The 23,966-nt window shown below is 39.2% G+C and overlaps 2 protein-coding genes and 2 long non-coding RNA genes across 6 annotated transcripts in view; 2 read left to right on the top strand and 2 right to left on the bottom strand.

Annotated features, from left to right (window-relative positions):
* The window catches only part of LOC139787427 (uncharacterized), a 71,681-nt gene extending 69,025 nt beyond the window's left edge, over positions 1-2,656 (top strand). For both annotated transcript variants that reach the window (XR_011722641.1, XR_011722642.1), the window contains one exon: positions 2,062-2,656. This is a non-coding gene — a long non-coding RNA (uncharacterized lncRNA). The remainder of the gene's footprint in view (positions 1-2,061) is intronic.
* Positions 1-23,966, bottom strand: part of LOC139787437 (uncharacterized) — a 128,498-nt gene that overhangs the window by 58,933 nt on the left and 45,599 nt on the right. The gene's annotated exons all lie outside the window — the stretch shown is intronic.
* On the bottom strand, positions 2,604-5,767 carry Atf-2 (Activating transcription factor-2). Its single transcript, XM_071726447.1, has 7 exons — positions 5,428-5,767; positions 5,219-5,312; positions 4,997-5,145; positions 4,560-4,891; positions 4,028-4,241; positions 3,623-3,962; positions 2,604-3,392 (listed from the first exon to the last, which is right to left on the bottom strand). Exons 1-7 carry the CDS (start codon positions 5,476-5,478, stop codon positions 2,980-2,982), a joined length of 1,593 nt encoding a protein of 530 aa, XP_071582548.1. The 5' UTR covers positions 5,479-5,767; the 3' UTR covers positions 2,604-2,979.
* On the top strand, positions 12,624-20,985 carry LOC139777874 (uncharacterized). 2 transcript variants are annotated; one of them, XM_071715933.1, is made up of 9 exons: positions 12,624-14,507; positions 15,281-15,463; positions 16,805-17,161; positions 18,805-18,881; positions 19,177-19,280; positions 19,359-19,458; positions 19,645-19,857; positions 20,139-20,252; positions 20,329-20,985. In XM_071715933.1, exons 1-9 carry the CDS (start codon positions 13,721-13,723, stop codon positions 20,482-20,484), a joined length of 2,091 nt encoding a protein of 696 aa, XP_071572034.1. In that variant the 5' UTR covers positions 12,624-13,720; the 3' UTR covers positions 20,485-20,985. The 2 variants fall into 2 exon arrangements, with proteins under 2 accessions (XP_071572034.1, XP_071572730.1); XM_071716629.1 differs by lacking the exon at positions 16,805-17,161.

Raw genomic sequence — 23,966 nt, forward strand, 5'->3', positions numbered from 1 at the left:
TAACGTTGATCTCAAAGCACTAAAATTATCTAAAATCTGCACTACGATACTCTAGCGATTTATCAGTCGTTCGCGACGATCGAGAAAAGCTCTCGGGTCCAAGGTTTGGGAAATCTCACGTGTTGTATAACAGACGTGCGGTTCAGCGCGATCTCGAAGCAGCAGGGCCGTAGAATCGAGCACCTGCTCTCTCTCGGTGCTATTTCCGTACGTGCGTCGATTGAGCGGGCTGGCAAGACGAATCGACGCCAAGAATTCTACGAATGATCGAATGGCAAGCCACATCCTTGCGAGGAAGCTTTGAACTCGCGTGTTTATGGTCGCGATCGGTCGTTACCGATTTTACGTAAAATACCAGTATGAATGGCCGAGGACTGAGCCACATTCGGCATTCTCGAAAAGCAGATATGTCGACAGGATATTAATGGGTCAAATAAGAATTGCTGTGCTCATTTTTAATCGATTGATTCATCTTGAGAAAAAATATCTTCCCTCGTCCTGAAAATTCTTATTTATAAAAACAACGAGTGTTAATATCATTTTACAATAGTGCGTTAATATCATTTAACGATATCGAGAATTATTATTTGAAAAGTTTAGAATAATATTGCTGAGAATTAACGATATTATTACGCAGCAGAAATATTTGGAATGTAGAAGCTTTCAGACACTGAGAATGTTTTTGTTTTTTTCCCCTAATTTCTTATGTATTTTCACAATCGCGTGGATCGTCACGTAGCGAATTCAATCGTTAGAGGTGAAATTTAGACAGTATAATCGACCAGTTCTGAAATATGCTCTTTCCTGTATTTTCTTATTCTGTATTCTTTTCTTTTAATTGTATTTTCACTACAAGTGAAAATTTGCATATTTAAGCCGCCAAAAGCATCGATATTCCGTTCGTGTAATTGTTTTTTATTTAGCGACAATAGGTAGTCCAATATTATTCCTGAATCATTCGATTTAAAATAAGAGTATTATAAAACGACGAGGTAAAATGTTGCGAAAGAAGAATATAGGAGATGGACATTTTTAAATCATAGATTTAATTAAAACGTGTTTTATTTAAGCAGATTAACTCTGAAAAAAATTAGGGCATTGTTCGATGCGTGATATTCATATCTTCTGATCATGCTTCAAAATTCCATAGCCCAATATCTCAACGACTGCGTTATTACATCATAAATGATTTTGCAACATTTTATATTTCCTGAAAAGAATATCCTTTGTTTGTGACCCATAGGCATCATTAGTAAACGCGGTCGCTCTCTACGGCGGGCTTAGGCAGGATTGATTTCATCGCCGAGGACGAAGGTTAAGGAAGCATCGGCGAGACCCAGGAGAGAGAACAGGGACGCGTACTGTATCCGGCCGGTCGCTATCGACGTCTGTTATCGACACGAGAAAGCGGTTGACAGAGTTTACCGAGTAACCGACAGCCCAGACCCGCAGGATGCCTCACACGAGCCCGTTGTGCTCTCTCGAACGTGACTCACTACGATTCGTGAAGGAGCGGAAATCTTGTATTTGTTCGAGAGAGAGAGAGAGAGACGCTTGTCCTTTGTTGGCGTGCTTATCTCTGCCCGATTGCCCCGAACAATTCGTGGCTCTTCTGACGTAATGCGCGATTGTGAGATTGAAAGAACTCGGCGCGCGACACACGCGTGTTCCGACAATCGGGTCAAATATATTTTTCACGCCGTCAGATAGATATACATACACAAGACGACTCTGCAAGAAAAACGAACGGCTATTTATGGACGGTAAAATTGTGAGAGATATTCTTATATCTCTTGAAAACGCAAACACTTCGCGCAAACATTTTGAATTATAACATTAGCGTACGACGATTTCAATTCATGTATTTCCGGATGGAAGATAACGAGATTGTTATTCTACCGCGCGTGCATTTTAAAAATATACATGACGTAGGAACACCATGTTTTCGAAATAACCAGAGATATATCCCTCCCGAATGCAGTAACGTTAGTTCCATTTTTATGATTTTGTTGAGTATCTCTCGATAAATGAAAGAATAATCAATCGCTTGGATTTTTTCAGATATCTCGAGGAACATGCAATCCAGGGCGGAATTCCATCTTTTGATGACCATTTTCCCCGTGTTTGAAGCAATGCGTGCCCAAAGCCCCTTATCATTCTCCTGTCCGGTGTAGAGTTTGTTAGACGACTGGACGGAGAACTGATAAGGGCCCGAGGGTCACAGAATCATCGTGGGACTGGATACATCGCTTATTCTTCGTCCGCCAGATGCCGAAAGCACGTGGCAGGAACAATGCAAGCTGTTTATTCATCAATTTGATTTATATTGTATTATGATAATGTAATGATATTTAATAAGCGCTGTTATATCAATCGTTAAACCATATTCATATTTTATCAATGATTTAACAAATAGAAGTATTTTTATAAGCATAATTAAATTTATTTAATTAATGGAAGAATGAAGAAGAGATTAATTCATTTTATCATATAAATATCTGTTATATAAGAATTTATGTCCTCAATAAAATTATATTTTTATAGATATCTCCTAAATGAAACCTATATTGACGAGGATAAAGTTATAAAATAAATAAATCATACTCAATAAAAACCTATTTTATTGTAAACTCAATAAATAATACAAAAATTGGTACTCCCTGTATTACTTCACGTTCCTCTACATCAGGAGTACCTACGATCGTTTACATTAAGCAGTTATTCGTGGAATAATAGCTAAAATATGACACATGAAAATATTATCGAATTAATTTGTCATGGAAGATAAAAAAAACGGGAGACGCGTAAAAGTAGATTTTGTGAACATTTTCAAGAACGTCATATATCTTGCTCTATCCACGATGTCGTATATATCGCGTAGCGTCATAGAATCGATTCATTCGTCTATTCGCTGACCGTCTTAGCCAAAAGAACTTCGACATTTGCGTTACAAATGTGCGAACGTTAAAAGGCGATTAATTACGTTCCCGTGCTCTTAGATGCCGCATGTTCCACTTCATAATTCGGATTTATCTGAATAATCTGCCTAGTCGTAGCCTCGCACAATTTTCTCGGTTGATTTTGCACTATCAGTATCTGTTTTGTTCCCTCCGACTTCTCCGGCATAAACTGATTAACACCCACGATCTTCAACGCCGGTAGAGTCTTTATGATCGTCGCGTTCGGAATCGCGAGATTCGCGGTGCCGCAATCCATCTTCGGAAGTATCACCGGATTCTTCGTGATCGACAGGGTCGATTTCTTCGTCGACACGTTCGGAATCTCCGTCGTGTAGGAAACCGATCGTTTCACGGGGACGCCATTGTTCGATATCGGCACCGTAAGTACCTCGGGATTATCTACTGATATTATCTTGGGTCCAAGAATTATTCCTGCAAAATTCAAAGAGATTGCAATAAGATTTGTTTTAAACTAAATTAAGAATTATATTTTCTTTTTTTCTGGTTATTTTAAACCAATCTTATTTAATCAGATTACACGAGCAGATCTAGAGCAATAAAAGAGACGTTTTTAAAATACAATTAAACTCGCGAATGTGAATAACTATAGAATCCACGGCGCTGAATCGTGCGATAAATAGATATCTAAATTAATTACTCGCCTTTTTGCATCGCCTTCGTGACCGAACAATCCTTATGGGCCAGCAAAAGAGTTTTTAACCTCGCAATTTCCTTGCGTAAAGTTTTCACTTCCATTTGCAAGCCCGTGTTGGTCTCGTTCACGTTGGTTACCGTTCTTTGGAGTTCTTGGATCCATTCCTTTCTCTTGGCCCGTGCACGCATCGAACTGGCACGATTGCGCTCGAGAATGTCACTTTTCTTAAGCTGATCGATCGTCTTCTTGACATTCTCCTTCTTCGCGGCTGCATCCGTTTTCGCGCATTCTTCGGTCGCTCTTGGATTCTGTGCGATCGTGTTCTTGGTCAGGGATTGTTTCAGCTTCTGTAATGGAATTTCTAAGAGGTTCATCTTTGAAACGCGAATCATCGGTGTAATCGGTACGTTACCATTTTTGCTAACGATAATCTTGAGATCACAGTTTTCTTGGGCTCCAATTTCATCGCACACCGCAGAGCTGGTTCGGTTCTGATAACAACGGTTTGCTGTTCGGTATTGACATTCGATATGTTAGAAGGCTCCGACACCGGTGTTGCGCACAACTGCATTAATTTACCATCCGCGGTTTTCAGTAGCAATTGCACCTCCTCGCCGTTGATGGACCTTCATAGAAAGAAAAATTCTAAATCTATTAATGATGTGTAGCACGTATGACATTTCATCGTAATATCTTCAAATATTTCTAGATTAAAGAAAGGAGAGATATTAATTATCTCGAATGAATTCAAACAAAAACTTGATCATCATCTAAGAATAACTATCTAGAAAAAGAATTGATCATATACATTGTGTCATAGGAAACATTAAAGATTTAAATAATACGAGCAAAAGAAAATACATTGAATTAAAATAAGAGAAATTGAGGCTTATTACGATGAAATACATGGAACAATTTTGTAACAATGAAAGGGGCATTCTTACAGATGAGACATAGGTTGCGTCGGTGAAAGTTTAGGCGCTATAGGTATATTTGCATTCGCGGCAATAATGTCCGCCGGGAGAGTATCATCTTTCGCAGATGCGACAGTCGAATCTTTCATCAACTCCTGCGTCTCGTTTGTACTTAATTTAATACTGTTACACTCGTCAGTCTTTATAGCGCTTTCCTCCTCCGCATCTTTCTCGGCAAGAGACACGGTCGAGGAGCAGACCTCGACAGTGTCTTCGGAAAGAATTTGACTATTTGCGGGCAATACATCTGATATATAGGGAAAGATGTGAGGAGTATGCAGCGTGTCATCCGTAATTCCAGTCTGCAAAAAGTGAACTTATATCGTGTACTTTTGATACCTCTTATAAGAGAAATAATTTTTTAAATCATTTGAGGCAAACATACGTATGTGATTTTTTTTTTTTACCTCCGATACTACAAGCGTGCCAATATTTCCAGACTCAACGGCCCTTCGAAACGTCTCTTCGAAAGGATTGACTACGTTTTGCAGATCTTGAAATAAACCAACCTCCTCGCAATTTTTGAAGAACCTCGTTGGCGTTGGAGTTTGATCTGCTACATATCGATTAAATTTTTCAGCATATCTCTTTGGTATGACATGATTCAAGTTGTTAAGTTATCAACTTACCAACAAATCCAGCACTCTTGGAGTTATTGTTAAGATTTAGCATCATGTCGTGTTTCTTCTTATGCATTGTTAATTGATCTTCATTCGTAAAGCTCTGTAAATGAAAAACAATCCTGTTGTCTCTTACATCATTGTAGTTCTTTAAGATTTTATGGGACTCGAGACAAGTTATACTTTTTTCAATGAGAGAGACAATAATTGTCACTTACCATATTGCAGCCCGATGTGGAGCAAGTGAAGAGTTTCTCTGAGTCGGTCATTGCGAATGTATTCCGTTGAACACCGATTCCAGGTTTCTTTCAAAGAGACGATGGAATACAGAAGTATACACACTAATATCTGCGGAGTAAACGTGGTTAACTCCTGTTTACAGATATCCCTATTGTCACAGAGTACGGCCACATTCTCCCTAACGAATAAATTGAATTTCGCAACTTCGAAATAACAAACGGAATTATTTTTACAAGTACGGATTTAGTCAATCCGTAGCATTTAATGCTTTGCTCGGAGTCGGCTGTAGTCGACTGTAGCCATATTGGCATACTATATGATACCATATCATCACCACACGACTACTCCACATTGCGTGTATGGATAGAATGCGTGCTGACATCTTGTATAAGGTAAAAGAGAATCTAGAGAAGACTGTAGCCGGTATTACCCTGTCAAAGTAACATAAAAATGTTCGAACATTTCTCCATTTTTATTCTTGTATTTTTTTATACTTGTGTAATTCTTTTAAACATATTTAAGATTTAGACTTTATAAGCTCTCTCTAGTAAATTTTCCATACGATTAATTAATGTCAAACAAGTGGTAAAATAACAACTATATTTTTTAATTTTTAAAAATATATATTGGTCAACTCGCGAGATTCGAAAATACCTATACGTCTAAATATTTACGAAAAATTAGTATAAAATTTTTGTATTATCTTGAAAAAATCACGCCGAGATCATTCACATTAGTCGTTCTACTTCGAGCCGCAAGCGTGCGCGGAATGTAAATACGATGTCCATAAAAGACCGCAAGACGTAATTGCGCAAATGACACAGAAATAGCACAGTAATGACACAGAGTGGTGTAGAGTGTGCCTTGGCAATGACTTTAAATTTATGCGTGACTTTTCATTATTCATTATATCACTGGCCTATACAGCAAATTATGTAAATGCTCCGTTCGAAAGTAACGAGAAAAATGCGTACAAGTGCATCTCCTGTGCTGTTGATTGAATAACAATACTGAGATTTAGAATAAAAACATAATTTATTATATTAATATTATTATAATTATTATTAATAGCAAGATAAGAATTCATTAAATACATAATTTATTTAATTAAATAGATAATTATCTATTTAATGAAGCTCGAATCGATAAAATATATCAAACATTATTGAACATCTAATTTTTTTTTACAATATATTTATATTCTACCGAAGTAATATACACGAAATGTGAGAGTACGGAACGTAATCTCCAAAATTGTATGAATCCTAACAATAAGTCTCGAATAACACAGTTTTTATTAACGCGGAACCAATTAATCGTGTTATTCGAGTGTTACCTGTGTATATCTTATACGTATACAACTGCAGTACATAGTGTAGTAGTCCAGATATCCTAGAAAGAAATTTTCCTTGTCACTCGTTTGTCATCTTCGCAAGATTGTCACAAGATAGTTACGTTATAATTACTCGCCGCGTAAATGAGTAGTTTCAGAAAACTGCGTGCCGACCGAAAGTCCAAGAAGCAATTTTCACGCGGCAACGACATTTCGAAGTGAAATTTCGCGCGGAAGAAAACAGATTGTCCCGTGCGATTGTGGCTCTCCGTGAAAGTAAGTTTCGGGATTACTAAGCTTACGGACAGCGAATCGAACAAAACAACGGTGTAGTTTACATGTATTACCATAATTACGTCTCGCTAAGAACATGCAGATCCATGCCAAATGCGCGTAAGAATAGGTAATTACAATTACAATCATAGTTTACGGGACATACAGTGATTTTTGGGAAATACAAAAAAAAACGAAATATAAAAGAACGAATTTTTCAAATGTTCAGAAACGAAACAGTCGAACAGAAAAACTTAGAAAGTTAAAAAACATTTAACTGGTAATTAAATATTTGAAATTAAAAGGAAATTAATTATAGAGAAAAAGCGTATAAAAACTTGTTAAGCAAAAAGGAACAAGAACAGAACATCTGGTTAGAAAGTGATGAGTTCCGTCGAACGCTTTTTATCCGAACGGATGTAAAAGACTCTCATTACACCTCGTCGTAATTTCACTGGCTAGATAGAAAAGGAACGCTTTGGGCGCCTTTGGGCCCATCTGGAGAGAGTGAGAACAGGTCAAAGAGAGTGGTCTCGGATGCTGATGTTTCTGTTCCTCATCAGTAGTTAACCGCGTGTCGCGGCGGTGCTCTATTCATTGGTCCGTCTCGATATGTGAACGTGACCGTAAACCGCGATATGTGAGTTTCTATTGAATTTCTCGGACAAATAAAATCTCGAATTAATGTTACAACTACCTCGCGTTAACGTTCGCGAGGTAAATTTATCCCGAAAGTGCGCGTTTCCGCAAAGTGTGTAATCGTATGATACCGATATTATATTTAAAAAAAAAGGTAGGAATACAAGATAAGATAGAAAAAGTAAAGTACAATTATAAAGCTTTATTTTATCAGATAAAACTTCCTATATCTCTATTGACATTTAATTTTAATTTTAAGTTTCTTTAAATTAAGAATATATTATTTTTATTACCTTCTCTAATAATTATAGTAAATATACCAGTGATTATTGGTTTAAACGTGACATACGATAATCGATTGAATCGAGGAAAAAAGTACGAGTTCTTTCTCTTCTGCGAATGTCATATTGCAATCCGCGAACGAGATCTCAGACTCGCCTTCAACCTTGATCTTGATAGAAATCCAGGTGAGGCTGTCCGGATCGCTGCACGTGCTTTCGATTCTTTAGAATGTAACGATACCCTCATAAAAACTGTCACAACAATGCATTTACTGGCTCGTTTATAAAATCTTTCTTTAATTCTTTAATTAATTAAGGCCTTCAAGAATTTATAGAATCTCGCGCTCGAATAATTTAAATAATATATCTTCTGGAGATATTATTTAGATAAATAATACCCATGATTTAATTGCATTTAGAAAAAATAAATAATATGTATTATTTACCTAAATAATATATCCACAAGATCTAAAAAAATGTTTTAAACAGCAGCGGACCGATTGGGCGAGAGAATATCAATCAGGATAGATTCAAATTAGACGAAGTGTGCCAGGAGCGTGCACGTGATGCCACTTGTTTATTTTTTACTAGACAGAAGAAGCGCGAAGAAAGTCGAGCAATCAAAAACAATAGCGTGCCTCGTGTACGGGTTTTAACTCGTAACTTACGGCACGATGGTTGAAAGTGATATTTCACTCTTTCCTCCGTCTTCAATTCGCCTCGTACCGTCTAAACGGAACAGTTATTCGAAGTTCGTTCTAGAATAAAGCTTTTATTTCACGAAGTAGAGCTGCTGCACGAGCATAATTTAGTTCCGCGATACTTCCAAGGAAAAGTAGATTTTTCTACGGGTTTGATAATTTTTATTTTCACAAGTAATATTAAAAGAGATAGAAAGTTGAGAAGTTAAATGGAGACTAATTTTTAGTAAAATAAACATATTTATCATATCTGTCACTTGTTTATTGATTGCTACCGATTTTTCGTATCAAGTGATAGTACTTCGTCATTCATATTAAGAGGATTGAAAAACGTCTCTTCAAAATGATGCTCGTAAACGCGATCTAGTGCCTACGAGGACCCGGCACGTTCTCCACCCCGCACTCACCACGATGAGTCGCCGTCGTTGTCAAAGTTGAAAGTTACCACTAACTTTCACTAATAACCAAAAGGGGGGAAAGAGAGAGAGAGAGAGAGAAAGAGAGACAGAGACAGAAACAGAGAGAGAGAGAGAGAGAGAGAGAGAGAGAGAGACAGAGGAGGGGTAACGTCGCCGCGTGGACATGGTTCCGCATGTAGATCGGCTGTAGAACGTTACGAAGCACTAAAAGGCGTGCCACTTGTCTCGGTGGCCTGGTTTCGTGTCCCACTTTTGTACCGGACTGTACGTGAACGTCTTCGGACACGCTAACGTGAACTCGCTCACGGTATGCCGCTGAGGAACCGATCGAGGATGTGGACAAAGACCCGAGGGTTCCCCGAGATCGACGGAGAAACCGGAGCGTGTCCGCACGGCTCGCGATTAACCCTTTGACGCGATGCACAATAACATCAAAATGTGACCGCTAGCTTGTTCATACGGCCATGAGAATAATTTCAAAATTTGTTAAAAGCGAAAGCAAGACACGTATATCATTGATTTCGGAGCGTGAAATCCTAAATTCGACAAGTAATCGCGAAGTCAGAAAGATTCTGCATTAAAAGATGATATAGCATTAAGAATTACGAAATTCTGAAAGATCTTACTCCGTGTTGACTCTTTCACGTGAAACGGCCTGATTCTCAGCTTGAGATAACATTGTACATGACATTGTACAGAGATGAGGACAGGATGGCCGGATTTGACCCATAAACGTGGAATAGAAATATAAATTGTCTACTGAATTACAGAATGTATATAAAAAATTGTTTAATAAAATAAATAATAAAACGATGTAACAAAGCAATGTAATAATATGATGCGCTCGAAAAATCGTCGCAAAGATATTTTTACAAAATTTGTGCGAACGAATCCGCCCCCGAAATGCGATTATATTACAAGGCGAATCTTTCACAGTTCCAGCAATTAACACTTTTCAGCGAGGTTCGTATTATCGAGTCCTCTTCGGCCTCTTTGATTAAACGGAGCAGTGTAAAACAAATTTTACACTACATCCGATTGCAACGGGCGACTCGCGCCGCGTAAAAAAGCTTGTGAAATAAAAGGCGTGCTCTTTTTTTATCTTTTTTCATAAAGATCTTTTTTTGGGCCTTTGATAGATTTGGCGGGACGGCGAGCAGTCGGAAGACACGGATTTCAAAGTGAGATCCATGTGGAACGCGGCAAAATGATACGGCGCCGGGTCAGGAACGATTCATGACGACGTCGTGAGCATGTTTGGCGAACGACAGTGAATCGCACGATCACCGCTGACGGCCGAGGGGAGAAATGACTATTCTCAAAGCCGGAGCGCTCATCTCGCTACTTCTGATCGCCGATATCTGCTGTCTCGCTAATAAAAGAAGGAACAATCGATTTCTGAGGAATTTCGGTAAATTAATAGTTACATTTTTTTCATTATTGTAAATAATGCTAAAACCGAGAGAGATTTTAACGTACTTTTTTTTTAGATCAGCCAGAGAAAGAAGAAAATATCGAAAATGCGATCGACTCGCACGGGCAGATGAGATTCTTCGATGAACTTGGATGTAAGTAGCGTCATTATTATTACGTTTATGTTATAATATATATTAGGTAATGCTATATATTACTCTCGACACGCTTGCTCATGCATTACATCATAAAAAATAAACAGGTATTAACATAAATTTTAAAGATTGTTTCGAAAGAAAAAATTTGCTCGTATATCAGAATAATAAATTAATTTCTCTTAACTTTCTTGAGAAAATGGAGTTTCATGGCACGCTTCTACTTTCGTACTTAATTAATTAGTTGTTTTGCTCGATTTTAAGAGCGTTGTGACCTCTCTGCATATATCTATGCATCAGATACATGGGATTTAACCATTTAACGCCGATTCCGAGTGGCTTTCTATAGAAGGGTATTTATGGCAAGATACTCTCGGTGGGTTGCTTTTTGCTTCCGAGTCATTTAATTAATAACACAATTTAAATATAATTTAAATACAATTTGAGTATTTGATTGTCATGTCAGTCATGTGTCATCGTAACACCCCTGCGAAATTAAAACAGTGAAGGCGGTAAACAATCCTGATACTGATATCTATTACTGTCCTTTAAAATAATTTCAGTTGACAAATGAGCGGTATGCGATCAGGATGATTCAGCCGTATGAGTACACTTGCGCGCAACGGTGAGATCTCGTCGAAATGATAGGTTTAGATGGAAAGATTTAAGATGACAGACCGGTTGACGTTCACCGGATACTCATATTTATACAAGCAAAGCAACATGGTCTATATCTTTATCTATTCCAGGCAATCCGAGATTTCTTTTATTATTACTGCATGTAATAATTATAATCGCTTAGAAAACATAAATTCAGAACGTTATTTCTCTTTGATGTATAGGCTTTGAATAAAACTATTCAAACAAATTATGTCAAATATTTAAGTTAAATATTCACAGTTAAATACTATTGGAATTAAATATTTATTGTTGCTAGAATATATTTGAGGAATTGAAAAAAAATAAAAAGGAGAATTTTTCCTTTGAACGTTATTTTATTTGATATAACTATCATCTAAAAGAGAAGATACTGCGATTATAATAATTTTCTACCGTAAATGTAAGCAAAGCACGAAAGATACACAGTTGAGTTAACAAGAGATACGAAATCGGAATCGTACTTGAAAGGCCACTTATCGACGCTTACTTTCTACAAGAATATTTATAATAAAGCGCGCACAGCAGCTCCGTTTTCACTGCGACCTCAGCGCACCTCTGTGATTACAAGTATTTTGCCGATGATATCTTTCCTTTTATTGAAAATGATACCTAATACTGTCTCGCTGAATTACTGAATTACAAACGAGCAAGGCTTCTGAATTTTCATTGAATTTAATTCAATCTCTAATAAGAAATTTCGCAGAACGATCTAAGTGTTTTTCTACTTAATTTTTACTAATTTAAAAATAAAAATTTGCAAACATGAGTTTTAAAGTTTAAATATTAATCGTTATATTTATTTTTTGTTATGAATTTAATAGGATCTTTCGTAAATAGGTCTAGGTTTGCGTCGATCTAAGTTTTATCCGCTAAAGTAAAAATCTGTGAAGCGTGAAGCCATGCGATGAAATTAGGTCGCGAAATCTCAGTCTATCGAATCTATTCGATGTAAATGTCCATTTTAGCAAATAGCCGATTTCTCGAAATCATATATACGCTCTCTTATATCCTTTATTTATAATAAAACTCAATATACTACTGACGGAATTATCGCACAATTTTTTATTTTTAATAAACCTGAATGCTTATTTTGGTAGAACGGTAAATATTATTCAATCGTTCTTTCAATATAACATCGTCATTGTATAATGAAACTTCCAAAATCTCAACAAATCAACAAAATAACACCAGTAGGGAAAAAATCTCAATAAAAATTTATAATTTTTTTGAAATGTGATCTCCGCATTTGACAGCAATAAAAAATATATCTCAACAATAGTAGCAACAGAGTGACCAAAGATATAGCTTAAACGATTCAACAAAAGATTCGTCGGAGAAATAACCATCCACGTTTTCCGTCCTCACGAGGCGACTGGCCCGAATCTTGACGAAGTTTTCCAGCTATTCAGAGTACGACAATTTCGCGGCGACATAATAACTCGACGAAGAAAGAAATGGAAAATAAGGCACACAACACCGCGATGCGTTCTGGCGATGGTGAAGGTGGGGAACCAATGTGAGAGACCAACGGACGACACCGTCGCTGCCGTTGCGGGAAAGCTGACGCCGGTGAAAGCAGTGGACGCCTTCTTAGATCGAGACTCGTGGGACATCGGTTCAAGCCAGTCCACGTGCAGAAGGCGTGTATTGTCACGGCTTCTCACCGTCACTCCGGTCAGGTGTCATAAGGCGCCTTTAACCTCTGACACTGTCTCTCGATCGTACGATTACGCGTCGGCGATCGCCGAGAAGAGGCTGCGTCCGCTGTCACCTTCTGCAGGAAAGTTTGCATGATAAATCGAAACTGTCGCAAGAGAAACCAGTGATATCAAAATGGCCGTGCTTACATGGGATCCCAAAATCGTTCGAAATACTGTGCCGCTCGCGGGAGCCTTCGACGAAGTGAGAGATTTGTGAGACAGAAATTCGGCCATAAATTACATTCAAGATTAAGGATTTATGCACCGGGATCGACAATCAAATCTTATCAAGTGCATTGAAATTCGGAGATTTTTCCCGAAGTCGAAAGTTATATTATTTGTATGAAAAAAAAAGAAAAAAAAAACAAGAAGCTGGCGATTCAAAGAAATTAAACCGTGTGCCAATTAATTCCTCAAACGTTTTTGCAAGTGAAATTTCAACTAGTCGAATAAGAGAAACTTGACTTACAGCTTCCAACTAAGTCAAGTTTCTCTTCGAATAATTTCGGAGAAACTTGATTTAGTCGTCAGTGAGATCTTCACTGTTCTTCATCGATCGCCGTTAATGGAGAGGAAGATAAACCGTTCGTGAGTCATCCTCATCGCAGTGCGTCCCTTTTAACTATCGAGCGTGCAGTGAGATCGTGACGATGCGCAAGGTATCCTCGAAGTGACAAGGCGGAAGTCAAAGTCGATCATGAAGATCGTGCTCGGGATGCTCCTGATGACCGTGGCGAGCGCTTTCGATCACCATGACACCTATTCGTGGAAACGCAGGGAGGATTACAAGATCACGACTGCGAGCCGAGCGATCGTGCCGGTCAAAGTTAAAGAAACTCGTCTGCAGCGATCCGATACGCATCGATCGAGATCGTCGAACTCGCGCGAGGACAACGTTCTCCAAAACTCGCCGAGAAGATTCGCGGTGGCCGAGGATTCGGACGAGCATCACGAGCTCTGGAAACCGGAAGCCGCCAGGACGCGACCGGACCTGACGCGCGAGAATCGAGCCATCGAGAGCACCCTGAAGAACGTGATAGCCAGACCAGCCAAGGTCGAACAGTATCAGTACTTTTCGAACTTTCCATACGGCGGTGATGGATCCACCGACGCCATATTGGAGAACGCGGATCATCCAACGAAGAGCTCGGTGTTCTCCACAGATACTCAAGATCACTTCTTGAGTCATAATGCGGAAGAGATGGATTGGAGCGGGCAGGAGGTATTCGAAAAGGACCCGAAGGATGAAGAGGAAGAAGAAACAAGTCTCCAGGATTTACTGAACGAAATGAGACGAAAGAGGTTAAATGGAGTATTCGAGGAAACGGTAGACGGACATCGACAGGGCAGAGGGAGGAAGCTGACCAGCCAGCAGCAAGGTGCCTTGCTCGTGGAGACGCTCAGGAAGAAGCGAAACTACACCAACGATCATCGAGGACACAGCTCCAATCTCCAGAGCGGCCTTATGGATATGTTGGGCAGAAGTATGTAGGATTGAAAATGGGACGAAAATGAAAATTAAAGAAAGATTAAAAGTGCTTTCAATCAAATGAGATATATCGATTCTGAAAATAAACTTTATAGATTGCAGATTAATTTATTAAAAAATATAAAGCGCGTAAGCTGTAAATGAAATAAATTGTATGAAATAAATGAGTAAAAATAGGAAGATCGATGATTCAATATTTTATATCTGATATTTTTGAAAATTGTAAAATAAAATTTGATAGCAAATATCATTGACTTTCCAGCATTGACAAAGTACAACATCGGTTACAAGCAAATTATTAATGCAATTGTACATATTGAAAGTCGACACAATCGCTGGATGCTGTGTGAAATAGTGTACTTGGCGCAATTAAAGTTGCAATCGTGTGACAAGAGATAAACAAACTCATCGATATCGCAACAGACTTTCACTTTTGGATGTCTCTTTATGCTAGCAAGAAGATAAATTCTTGAGTAAATCATTTTCGAGCAAACATTTGTATTTATTAATCGTTTACTTATATAATATTAAAATAATCCATCGGCAAACGTGCGATCCAATGTACATAGATATCAATGGGTGCGTTCAGCCGATACTCCGCTAGCCTAGCAATCGTGAGCAGTCGCTCGTTTTCGCTCGTTTCCTCTCCTTTTAACCAATGGGGTCAAAGGAGAGGAAACGAGCGAAAACGAGCGACTGCTCACGATTGCTAGGCGAGCGGAGTATCGGCTGAACGCACCCAATGTTTATACGTGGAATCTGTTTCAGTGATACCGCAAACGTGCAAGTACAAAGGTGCCAAGTTCGAGTGCGGCCTCAGCATCAGCTGCGTTCTAGGCGGCGGTCGACCTGTCGATCTCTGTTCCGGAGGTTTAATATGGAGCTGCTGCGTGGACGACGAGGACATACCCGAACAACCACGACCGACCCCGGGTTTGCTGCAGAATGCCAGTGAGTTCTTTCGCATCGTTAAGACGTATCTCGGGCACATATACCGAAAAAGCATGTATACTGAAATAACTTTAATCAGAGAATAGGTAAACTTTAACTGAAATAGTCTGCGAACTTCTTAATCTACTATTTAGCGATAGAGGAAACAATGAGAAACGCCGTATGTTTTTTTTTTCTCACGGAAGAGTTTTTAATTTAACGGCGTGTCTCAATTAACTCGCGTGGTCCTTTTTATCTGCCGTCATGCCGCCGTAAATTTACGACATCCTGAAAGAGGGTCCGTGTCCTCGAATGTCGCTAAACCGAGTTTCTGAACCGAGACTTCGAGGTTGCGCCGCGCTTTTAGCGCGACTTGCTCGCGAACAACTTCCGTAAACGCTTTAGAATTTGTTTACGGTGAAATTGTCTAATTTTCATCTTCACTCGCAACGACAACGATAAAATAATACGTTCGATGTGTACTCTCTACGTGAAGTAGAGAGATTCGAGCCGCATTTGGCGAAGAGGCGCAAAGAGAATACAGATGATACTGTAATTAACGTAATTATCCTCAATGTGGGGGATGTAACGTTATTTTACCAGACTGACGTTAGGGATTAAGATGAGATTAGATCGCGAGAAGGTTGAGAACGCTTGGCTTTATCGCGAATCGCGAACTGAAAGGAGACGCCGGCTGGAAGTAACCTGATTTCTATCCGGCGACATCCGAAATTACACAACCAACAGCGTCCAGCTAGTGTCGCGCGCGCACAGACGATGCGACAGTGTACGGTCGGCACTTTCAAATACAGTTATTCACACCTAGTTTGCGCGACGGCATCGCGTTGCACGCCCGTAGAACTTTACGCGAGCGTGCTTTCCCAAGCCGCAAGTCGCTCACCGTAACCGCGCGACCATCAATACAATGGCACGATTAGAAACAGGCGAGGAAATAATGTCAGCGACAGAACAAGACAATTACAAATTATCGTACATATTTTCTTATCGTATTATTTCGTAACATAATTAAAAAGTAAGTAAAAGTTCCTTTTTATTTTGCGATACACGATTTTGCCTGATTTGAGTAAAAGTGTTTGTTGCAACGAACAATTATCGATACAGGTGAATGAAATTATTGATATTATTAGTATTATAATAATCTTCTTTGTTGATTTCTCGGATAGATTAATTCTAAACTGATAGAGTCTTTAATCCTCTAGCTGTGATTAAAATATCAGCTATATATATACGCGCACAATTACTATAATTGCCACCACGTTATCGGGCTTAAATTCGGCTGCGCGGAGCCGCGACGCGAGTGATTCCGAGTAGCTAATAGCAACACCGTGTTACGTTGCCCAGCGTTTTCCATAAATCTCGGGCACCAACAGCCATACGTGGACGACGACGTGCACATTTACAGCAGCGCGGTAAGGCCCGGCAGGCCCTCGCACAGCCACGAGGCCCATCGGCCCACGTACGTGGGTGGCGTCAGTAATCCGCTCAGTCTTTACGAGCCACCTTACGCGATCTGGAGCCACGACGGACCAAACGATCTCGCGGTCGGCCACGACCGGCCGACGTACGCTACTCGTCCGCCGCATCACACGGTTCAGGAATATCCGCAGGACGAGTACGACGGTGGCGGCTACCGGCCCGCCGCTTCCGGCGGGCCGATCGAGGACTCGTCCAACGCCATGGACTACTCCAGATACCGTGGTAATCGCATGAGAATGCACGCAGATTATTGCACCCGAATGTCGAGCACGATGTGTGTCGAGCGCACGAGTCGAGGACTCGCTGAAAAACCTCGGTGAGTTCAGATTCCGAGGACTACAGGCACGCGAGAATCCCGCCGTGTCTTCTGTAGCATGGGAAATTGAGCTCACCTAAAAAATTATACTCCTTACAATTAGAACTTGTGTATCGCTTCAACGTGTCTGGTCGAGCTTCTGCTTTTTATACTGCTATCAATTCTATTTGCAACAGAGTGAGATCTTGCGCACCTGATTATAATTATTGGTTTGGATATACTCGATGTTGACTATTACGATCGATCGAAACAGGTACTTGATTTTAATCTAATCACACTGGATTATAAGTGATATGTTTGTATGTGTTGATATTGCGCGACTTATGCCAATAAATGTCAACAGATAATTATTAGACTTCGTACCAGATTTAATTCATTGATATCGAGAAGAAAAGTACTGATTTTAAAGAACATAGAATTATATAGAATTACAGCTTTGACGAAAATCAGTACGAAATATACGAGACAAACTGTGACGAATTTTGTAAAATGGATAACATCGAGACAATACAAAATACTATACTACTACGTTTGTTACTAAATATACCAGTTAATAATAATAAAATCGATCTATAATGGATCCCAAATGACGGAGACAGTATCCAAACATGCACAATGTTTCGCGTGGAAACCGCACAAAAATGAATGCTTTCGTCGTCACATCGCACACATTTTCCTGTATGAAGTGTTGCCGGAAAATGATTAAAGTTGAAATTGGAGAAATTGAATTTGAAGAAAAAAAATGAGAGAATGCTGAAAAACTGACTGGAGACAGAGAACGAGGGATAACACGGGAAAAGCGAAACAAGGAAGATAATAGAAGACTGCATAATTTTATGAAGCAATATGGAACAAAGAAGAAAATAATTGTATTCTTAACAGTCCTCGAGTCCCTTTAAACATTGAAATACGAAGTAGAAACATGAAATAGAACATAATCTTTCAACAAAATAAAATTGTTAAACATGCATCTTTATATTACATATGTTCTTATTAAATTGCACGTTAATTCAAATTGTAAAATTAATAGGCTAATAGGTAAAATGATACTAATTACACGTGTTTAATTATGTAATGTTTAAGTATACGAATATTCCTATCTTCTTCTTTCTATCTTGAACAAAATCACGTGTTAAGAAAGTTTTGCAACGATTAATTATGGATAATGTATCTCTATAATCTGCGATAAAATAAATAGATTTCCTAAAGTCGCGCGAACTTTCTACACTGTGCCACGTCTATTTTCTGCTTTCTGTCTCTCGCTAAGGCGCGAACAATCTTAAGCAAACACCAAGGTATCAGTTTAATTGCGATAATTGTAGAAAGTATCAGTTAATAATTTTCAGCGTGAGCTTCTCCTCTCCTTCGCATATTCGCATATATTTTCTCCTCTATACGACACGCACAAATATCATCTCTTCGATCATGTATCCGTCCCCAAATATCACCTTCGCAACGTTACCATCGCGTATTATCACCAACATGGAATATCGGACATTTTCTCTTGAACTCGTATACTCGCAATAGCTAATATAGATCGTACTTTCAGGCTGTGGCGAGCTCTACACGAGGAGCAACAGGATCGTAGGTGGACACTCGTCCAGTTTCGGCAGTCATCCGTGGCAGGTGAGGGTCCTCCTCGCGCGATCTTCTCCTCTCCGTCCTTCTCCTCTCTTTGCTCGGCCGCCATAAATCCATCTCTCGCTCGGCTCTCGCGGAGCGAGGCACACTCTTCCTTTCCTCTGCATTATTCATCGGGAACGAGCCATCAATTTGCTCGATTCGCCTAGCGCGGAGAGCGAGGAGGAAAATAATCTATTAAATCTTCTTTAAACCCCGCGAGCCGTGACATCGCGGGCTCGGATACATATCTCATGTAACGCGCTTGTAAATAGGCTTCTAAACGTTCTCTTTGTTGCAGGCCGCCATTATCAAGTCGGGATTCTTACAGACCAAGAAACTGTCTTGCGGCGGCGCCTTGCTGAACAACCGATGGGTGGTCACCGCGGCACACTGTGTCGCGACGTTAGTATTGATTATTATTGTCACAACAGTTTAGTACACAATAATAAGAACATTGATATATCGCATTTTGTATGTCAGGACACCGAATAGCAATTTAAAAGTTCGACTCGGGGAATGGGACGTTCGAGACCAGACAGAACGGCTGCTCCATGAAGAATTTAATATCGAGAGAAAAGAGGTTCTCCTTTTAAATAATGATTTAAACTTTATTGATTTAACGATACATATCCAAAAACTTCGCGTCGCATTGCGACGTGTACAATATTAAAGAAGAATTTGCAAAATACACACTTATTGGACTTTATCCAGCAAAGCTGAAAGCTTAATTAGTAAATAATTACGTTGAAAATTATAACGACAACAGATACACCCGCAATACTCCCCTACCGACTTTCGAAATGATGTGGCTTTGGTGAAGCTGTCCCGGATGGTAGCTTTCAAGCAGCACATCGTCCCGGTTTGCCTGCCGGCGAGGAATTTGAAGCTCTCCGGCCGAACCGCAACCGTCGCTGGTTGGGGACGAACCAGGCATGGTCAAACTTCGGCGCCAACCGTTCTTCAAGAAGTCGATGTCGAGGTGAGTACACTCTTGGCTAACATATTTATCTTTGATGATAAAACGTCTCTATATCTATGCAATTCTTAAGACGGTTTTTTGCGATATTTTATATTTAATTTATTTATTCATATAATTAATTATTGGCAATATAAACGAAAAGAATTTATCTGCCGTAAGTAAATTTATATATTATTTAATTATTACTCTGCTTATAATATTCATATTATTTAATTAAACGATAAATAATTTTTTTAATATATCATTGTGTGTATGTGTATATGTTACATATTTCTGTTTAGGTAATACCGAACGACAAATGTCAGAAGTGGTTCAGAGCAGCCGGTAGGAGAGAAACCATTCACGATGTATTTCTCTGCGCAGGTTACAGACAAGGCGGACGAGATTCTTGTCAGGTATTCGCTCAATTCGGTAATTAGCTAAACACACGTAACATTAGAAGACTTTCGTTTACACGTTATCTTGTAACAGGGTGATTCGGGTGGACCGCTCACAATGTCCGTGGAAGGCAGACACGTTCTGATCGGTTTGGTCTCTTGGGGCATCGGTTGCGGTCGCGAACACCTACCCGGCGTATATACCAATATCCAGAAATTCGTGCCCTGGATCGATAAAGTCATGAGCTAAAACGGAGGAACCTCAGTTACTCCGAAGGATGAGTTGCTTTACCCGAGAAAAAGAAGAAGGAAGAGGATAAGAGCGCGAAGTTACCAAAGTCCTATCTCGTTTTTTTTTTTTTAAGACTTTTATAATCGTGCTCGATTATGAGGAATAGGCACTCTTTCGAAAGTGCCAAAAAGCATGACGCTTTTCAAAGTGTTGTCGTATGAAGATCGTTAAGTATATTCGAAACTGGCAATAAAAAGTTAATCAAAGATTACAATCGATGTATCCCAATGATTAATTAGCCAAGCTAGGATGAAGTTCTTGAGATGCTAGTTAGTAATAAATGGAGAGATGCTTAATATGAATTAATATTAAGATCATTTAAGCTGCTTGTAAGCTTCGTTATTGTTATTAGTATTGTATTATAAATAATTTATTGTCGTATATATATTAAAACGAAAAAATGATCCAAATTTAGAAATATTTATCTCTATATTAATACAACAGATATTATTGACATAACATTTTTTTATAATATCAATCCACCAATCCATGTTACATAGAAAGTTTTAAGAATTCAAGAGATAATAAATATTTTTAATATATTTAAAAAATTATTCCGATTTGTGATGTAATATAGAACTTATCAAATCTATCTTGAAATTCTGTTTGTAAAAAAAAATTATATTTAGCCGGAAGAAAAATATACGGAATTTAACAGGAAGAAAAATATACGAGAAATTTCAATTACAATAAATATACTTTCGTTTATATAAATTTCTTGGCGAGTTCAAACAAGCAAATTTTCTCTTTTTACATTTGTTAGCACACGCTGTTAGTTTATAATAAATTTTTTTTTTCAAAAATATCTGTAGAAATCTAGTTTTGCAACAAATATATTGTATATAAAATAGGTTTCTACAATTTCTTGTAGACACCTACGTGCATGCATGTACTCAACGTCGATATATTACCTCCTGTTATCGACCATCTACAAAAATGGATACCACCTATCCTGCATTCACCCATAAGTACCCTACGTAAGATAACTCGAACTTCAGGGTGCTCTTCCGATAATGTAAATGAGTATACTACGCTAGAATACTATAAAAAAATATAATTATAAAAAATTTCATAATTCCATTCATAATTTTATTTTTCAAGATTTATTTACAACTTTTAATTAATTTACCTTCACGAATTATCGTTACATCTGAACCACTGTATCTGAACTGTTGTATGTGTGTGTGGAATACGTTTCTTCCAATATTTATTATATTTCAGAAATCATACAAAAACACAAACTTTCAACCATTATATAAAACTAACAAAGATTGAGTCAAGGAGAAGTTGGCATTTCTTTCAAGATAAGGTTAATCGACGGAGGAAAAAGAAGGGGGTATATTTCAACCCTTTCACTTTATAGGGCCCAAACTATATATATCCGCTCCTGTCCTCGGCAAAAGCAGAAAGAGAACGGGATTGGTCACAGAGAATGCGCGAGAAGTGCACCTACCCCGATACAGGAAAAGGGGAGGAGAGCGGAAGGAGGGAGAGAGAGCGAGAGCAATGGTGGAGGGTAAGTTGCTAATTAGAGCCAGATTAAACGCTTGTCTGGGGAGCCATTTTCCTTGCCGTTCCTCGCCGTAGCCGAAGGAGGATGAGCGGCGTAGCGAGACAGCGGGGACGGAGAGGGGGGGGGCAGGAAAAATGGGGGGACTTGCGGGGGTGGCTGAGGCTGCGAGAAACGAGGAAGGGATGGCGGCGAAGGGACGGCGGAACGCCGACGCCGACGCCGGCGGGAGAGGCGGGCTTAATGAAAAGTGTTTGCCCCGTAAAAGTTAAGATTAATTGGCGCTCGGGGGGTGGTTACCGCGATAATCAGCCCGGGCCAGTGGTTTTCAAACCCTCTCCGGCCGTCCTGCCGATCGTATTCTCCTTCGGGCCGCGATCGAATATCTACGTGGCCACGAGCGAAGTTCCTCTCGAACTGTTCGCCGTGTTCACCGTATCGCGCGAATATGTTTGTACCTTTTAATACTGTCCCGTATCCCTCAAGAGGATGAAAAGTGCGGTAAAACTTTGCCGGTGTAAACATCTCTTTCTCTCTTGAATTCAAGCGCAATCTCGAGAGATGAGGTCCGGAAGAATCTAAGTAGTTGAAGAAAACCATTTCTAAACCAGATAGGTTTCCTCCAATTACGAAACTCATGTTTTCGCGAATCTGTAGTATTACAATGCGATAGGAATCGTAAGGGAAAGAGTAAGATTTTCCAATGATTAAAACCTTACTTTTACAAACTATACTTTAGTGTCGCGAATTCTCGACAATTATTACATTAAGACATTCAATCAAATAATCGTATTTTTAACATAAATTTGAGTTTAAGACGTGCCTATGTAAGTTTATTTAAGATATAATTTCTGTAAACATTATCTTGTACTTATACATAATATGTTGATATTATTGACAATTTGGATAAAAACCTCAAGAAATATTGCTTTAAGATCTTAGAAGCCTTCTCATTGTCGTGCTCTGCAAATTTGTATCAAAAGTCTCTCAAAAATGAACCGTAAGGTCTACAGTCTATTATCGACGTTAATCATACGGCGATATAATTAGAGAAATTTAATTACGCCTTTCCGAGCAGCGCTTTCGTTTCACGGTTGAGCACAGCTGGAATGGGAGGTTAATTTGGCGACACCTAGTTTCATTAACAACGCCATTAAAAGTAATGGCCGGTGAGGGGGCGAAGTCGGTCGCGAGGCCTCCTAGGGGGCTGGGAGATTCTAATTACGGAATAGGACTTCCCTGGTGGAGTACGTAAGGCGTGGGGTAGGGACCGGAGAGGAGGTCAAACGCCGGATGTGGGGAGGGTGGGCCAGCCGAGTCGGAAGACGCCATGATATTCGTTAAACGGCATAATTGCACCCTCCGGTACGGAACTCGCGTAATTGTCCTGAGCACGACGACGTCGTGAAAAACTTATCATCCGAACTGATTATTGAAATCGCGCGATTAATTTTCCGCATTTGAAATGATAGCTAGAAACGAGCGAGTGGAAGGCATCTTCTATGAAATCTTGTTACGTAAGTCCCGCGCGATGAAGCTGTACGATAAAGATTGCTAAAAATAATGTTAGGCAAATGTTTTATATTGGCATACCCGTATCGCGCACGGCGATGTAGTTAATGCGGTAACAAGGTGATAAAGGAGCGGATAAAAAGTCAAGGTGGAACGATAAAGCGCGAGAAAGATAAAAAAAATATTCTGTGTGAAGAAAGTTAATGATTTTCGTTAATTGAATAGTACTGAACAAATTGTGTATATATGTACGCGAGTTGTATATCCAAGCTGATAAAGGGGATAATGAAATATATCAAGATGCGATAATATACCTCGCACTTTAATGGAAAACTTATAAATCGATTATATGGTTTCATTTGCTATATTATTACCCGTTAATCTAAAGTGGAGCGACGCAGTTAATGACAATGATGGC

The sequence above is a fragment of the Temnothorax nylanderi genome, unplaced genomic scaffold, assembly GCF_030848795.1.
Source record: "Temnothorax nylanderi isolate EJ_2023f unplaced genomic scaffold, tnyl_v1.0 TNYL_tig0001_pilon, whole genome shotgun sequence".
Classification (NCBI taxonomy): Eukaryota; Metazoa; Arthropoda; class Insecta; order Hymenoptera; family Formicidae; genus Temnothorax; species Temnothorax nylanderi.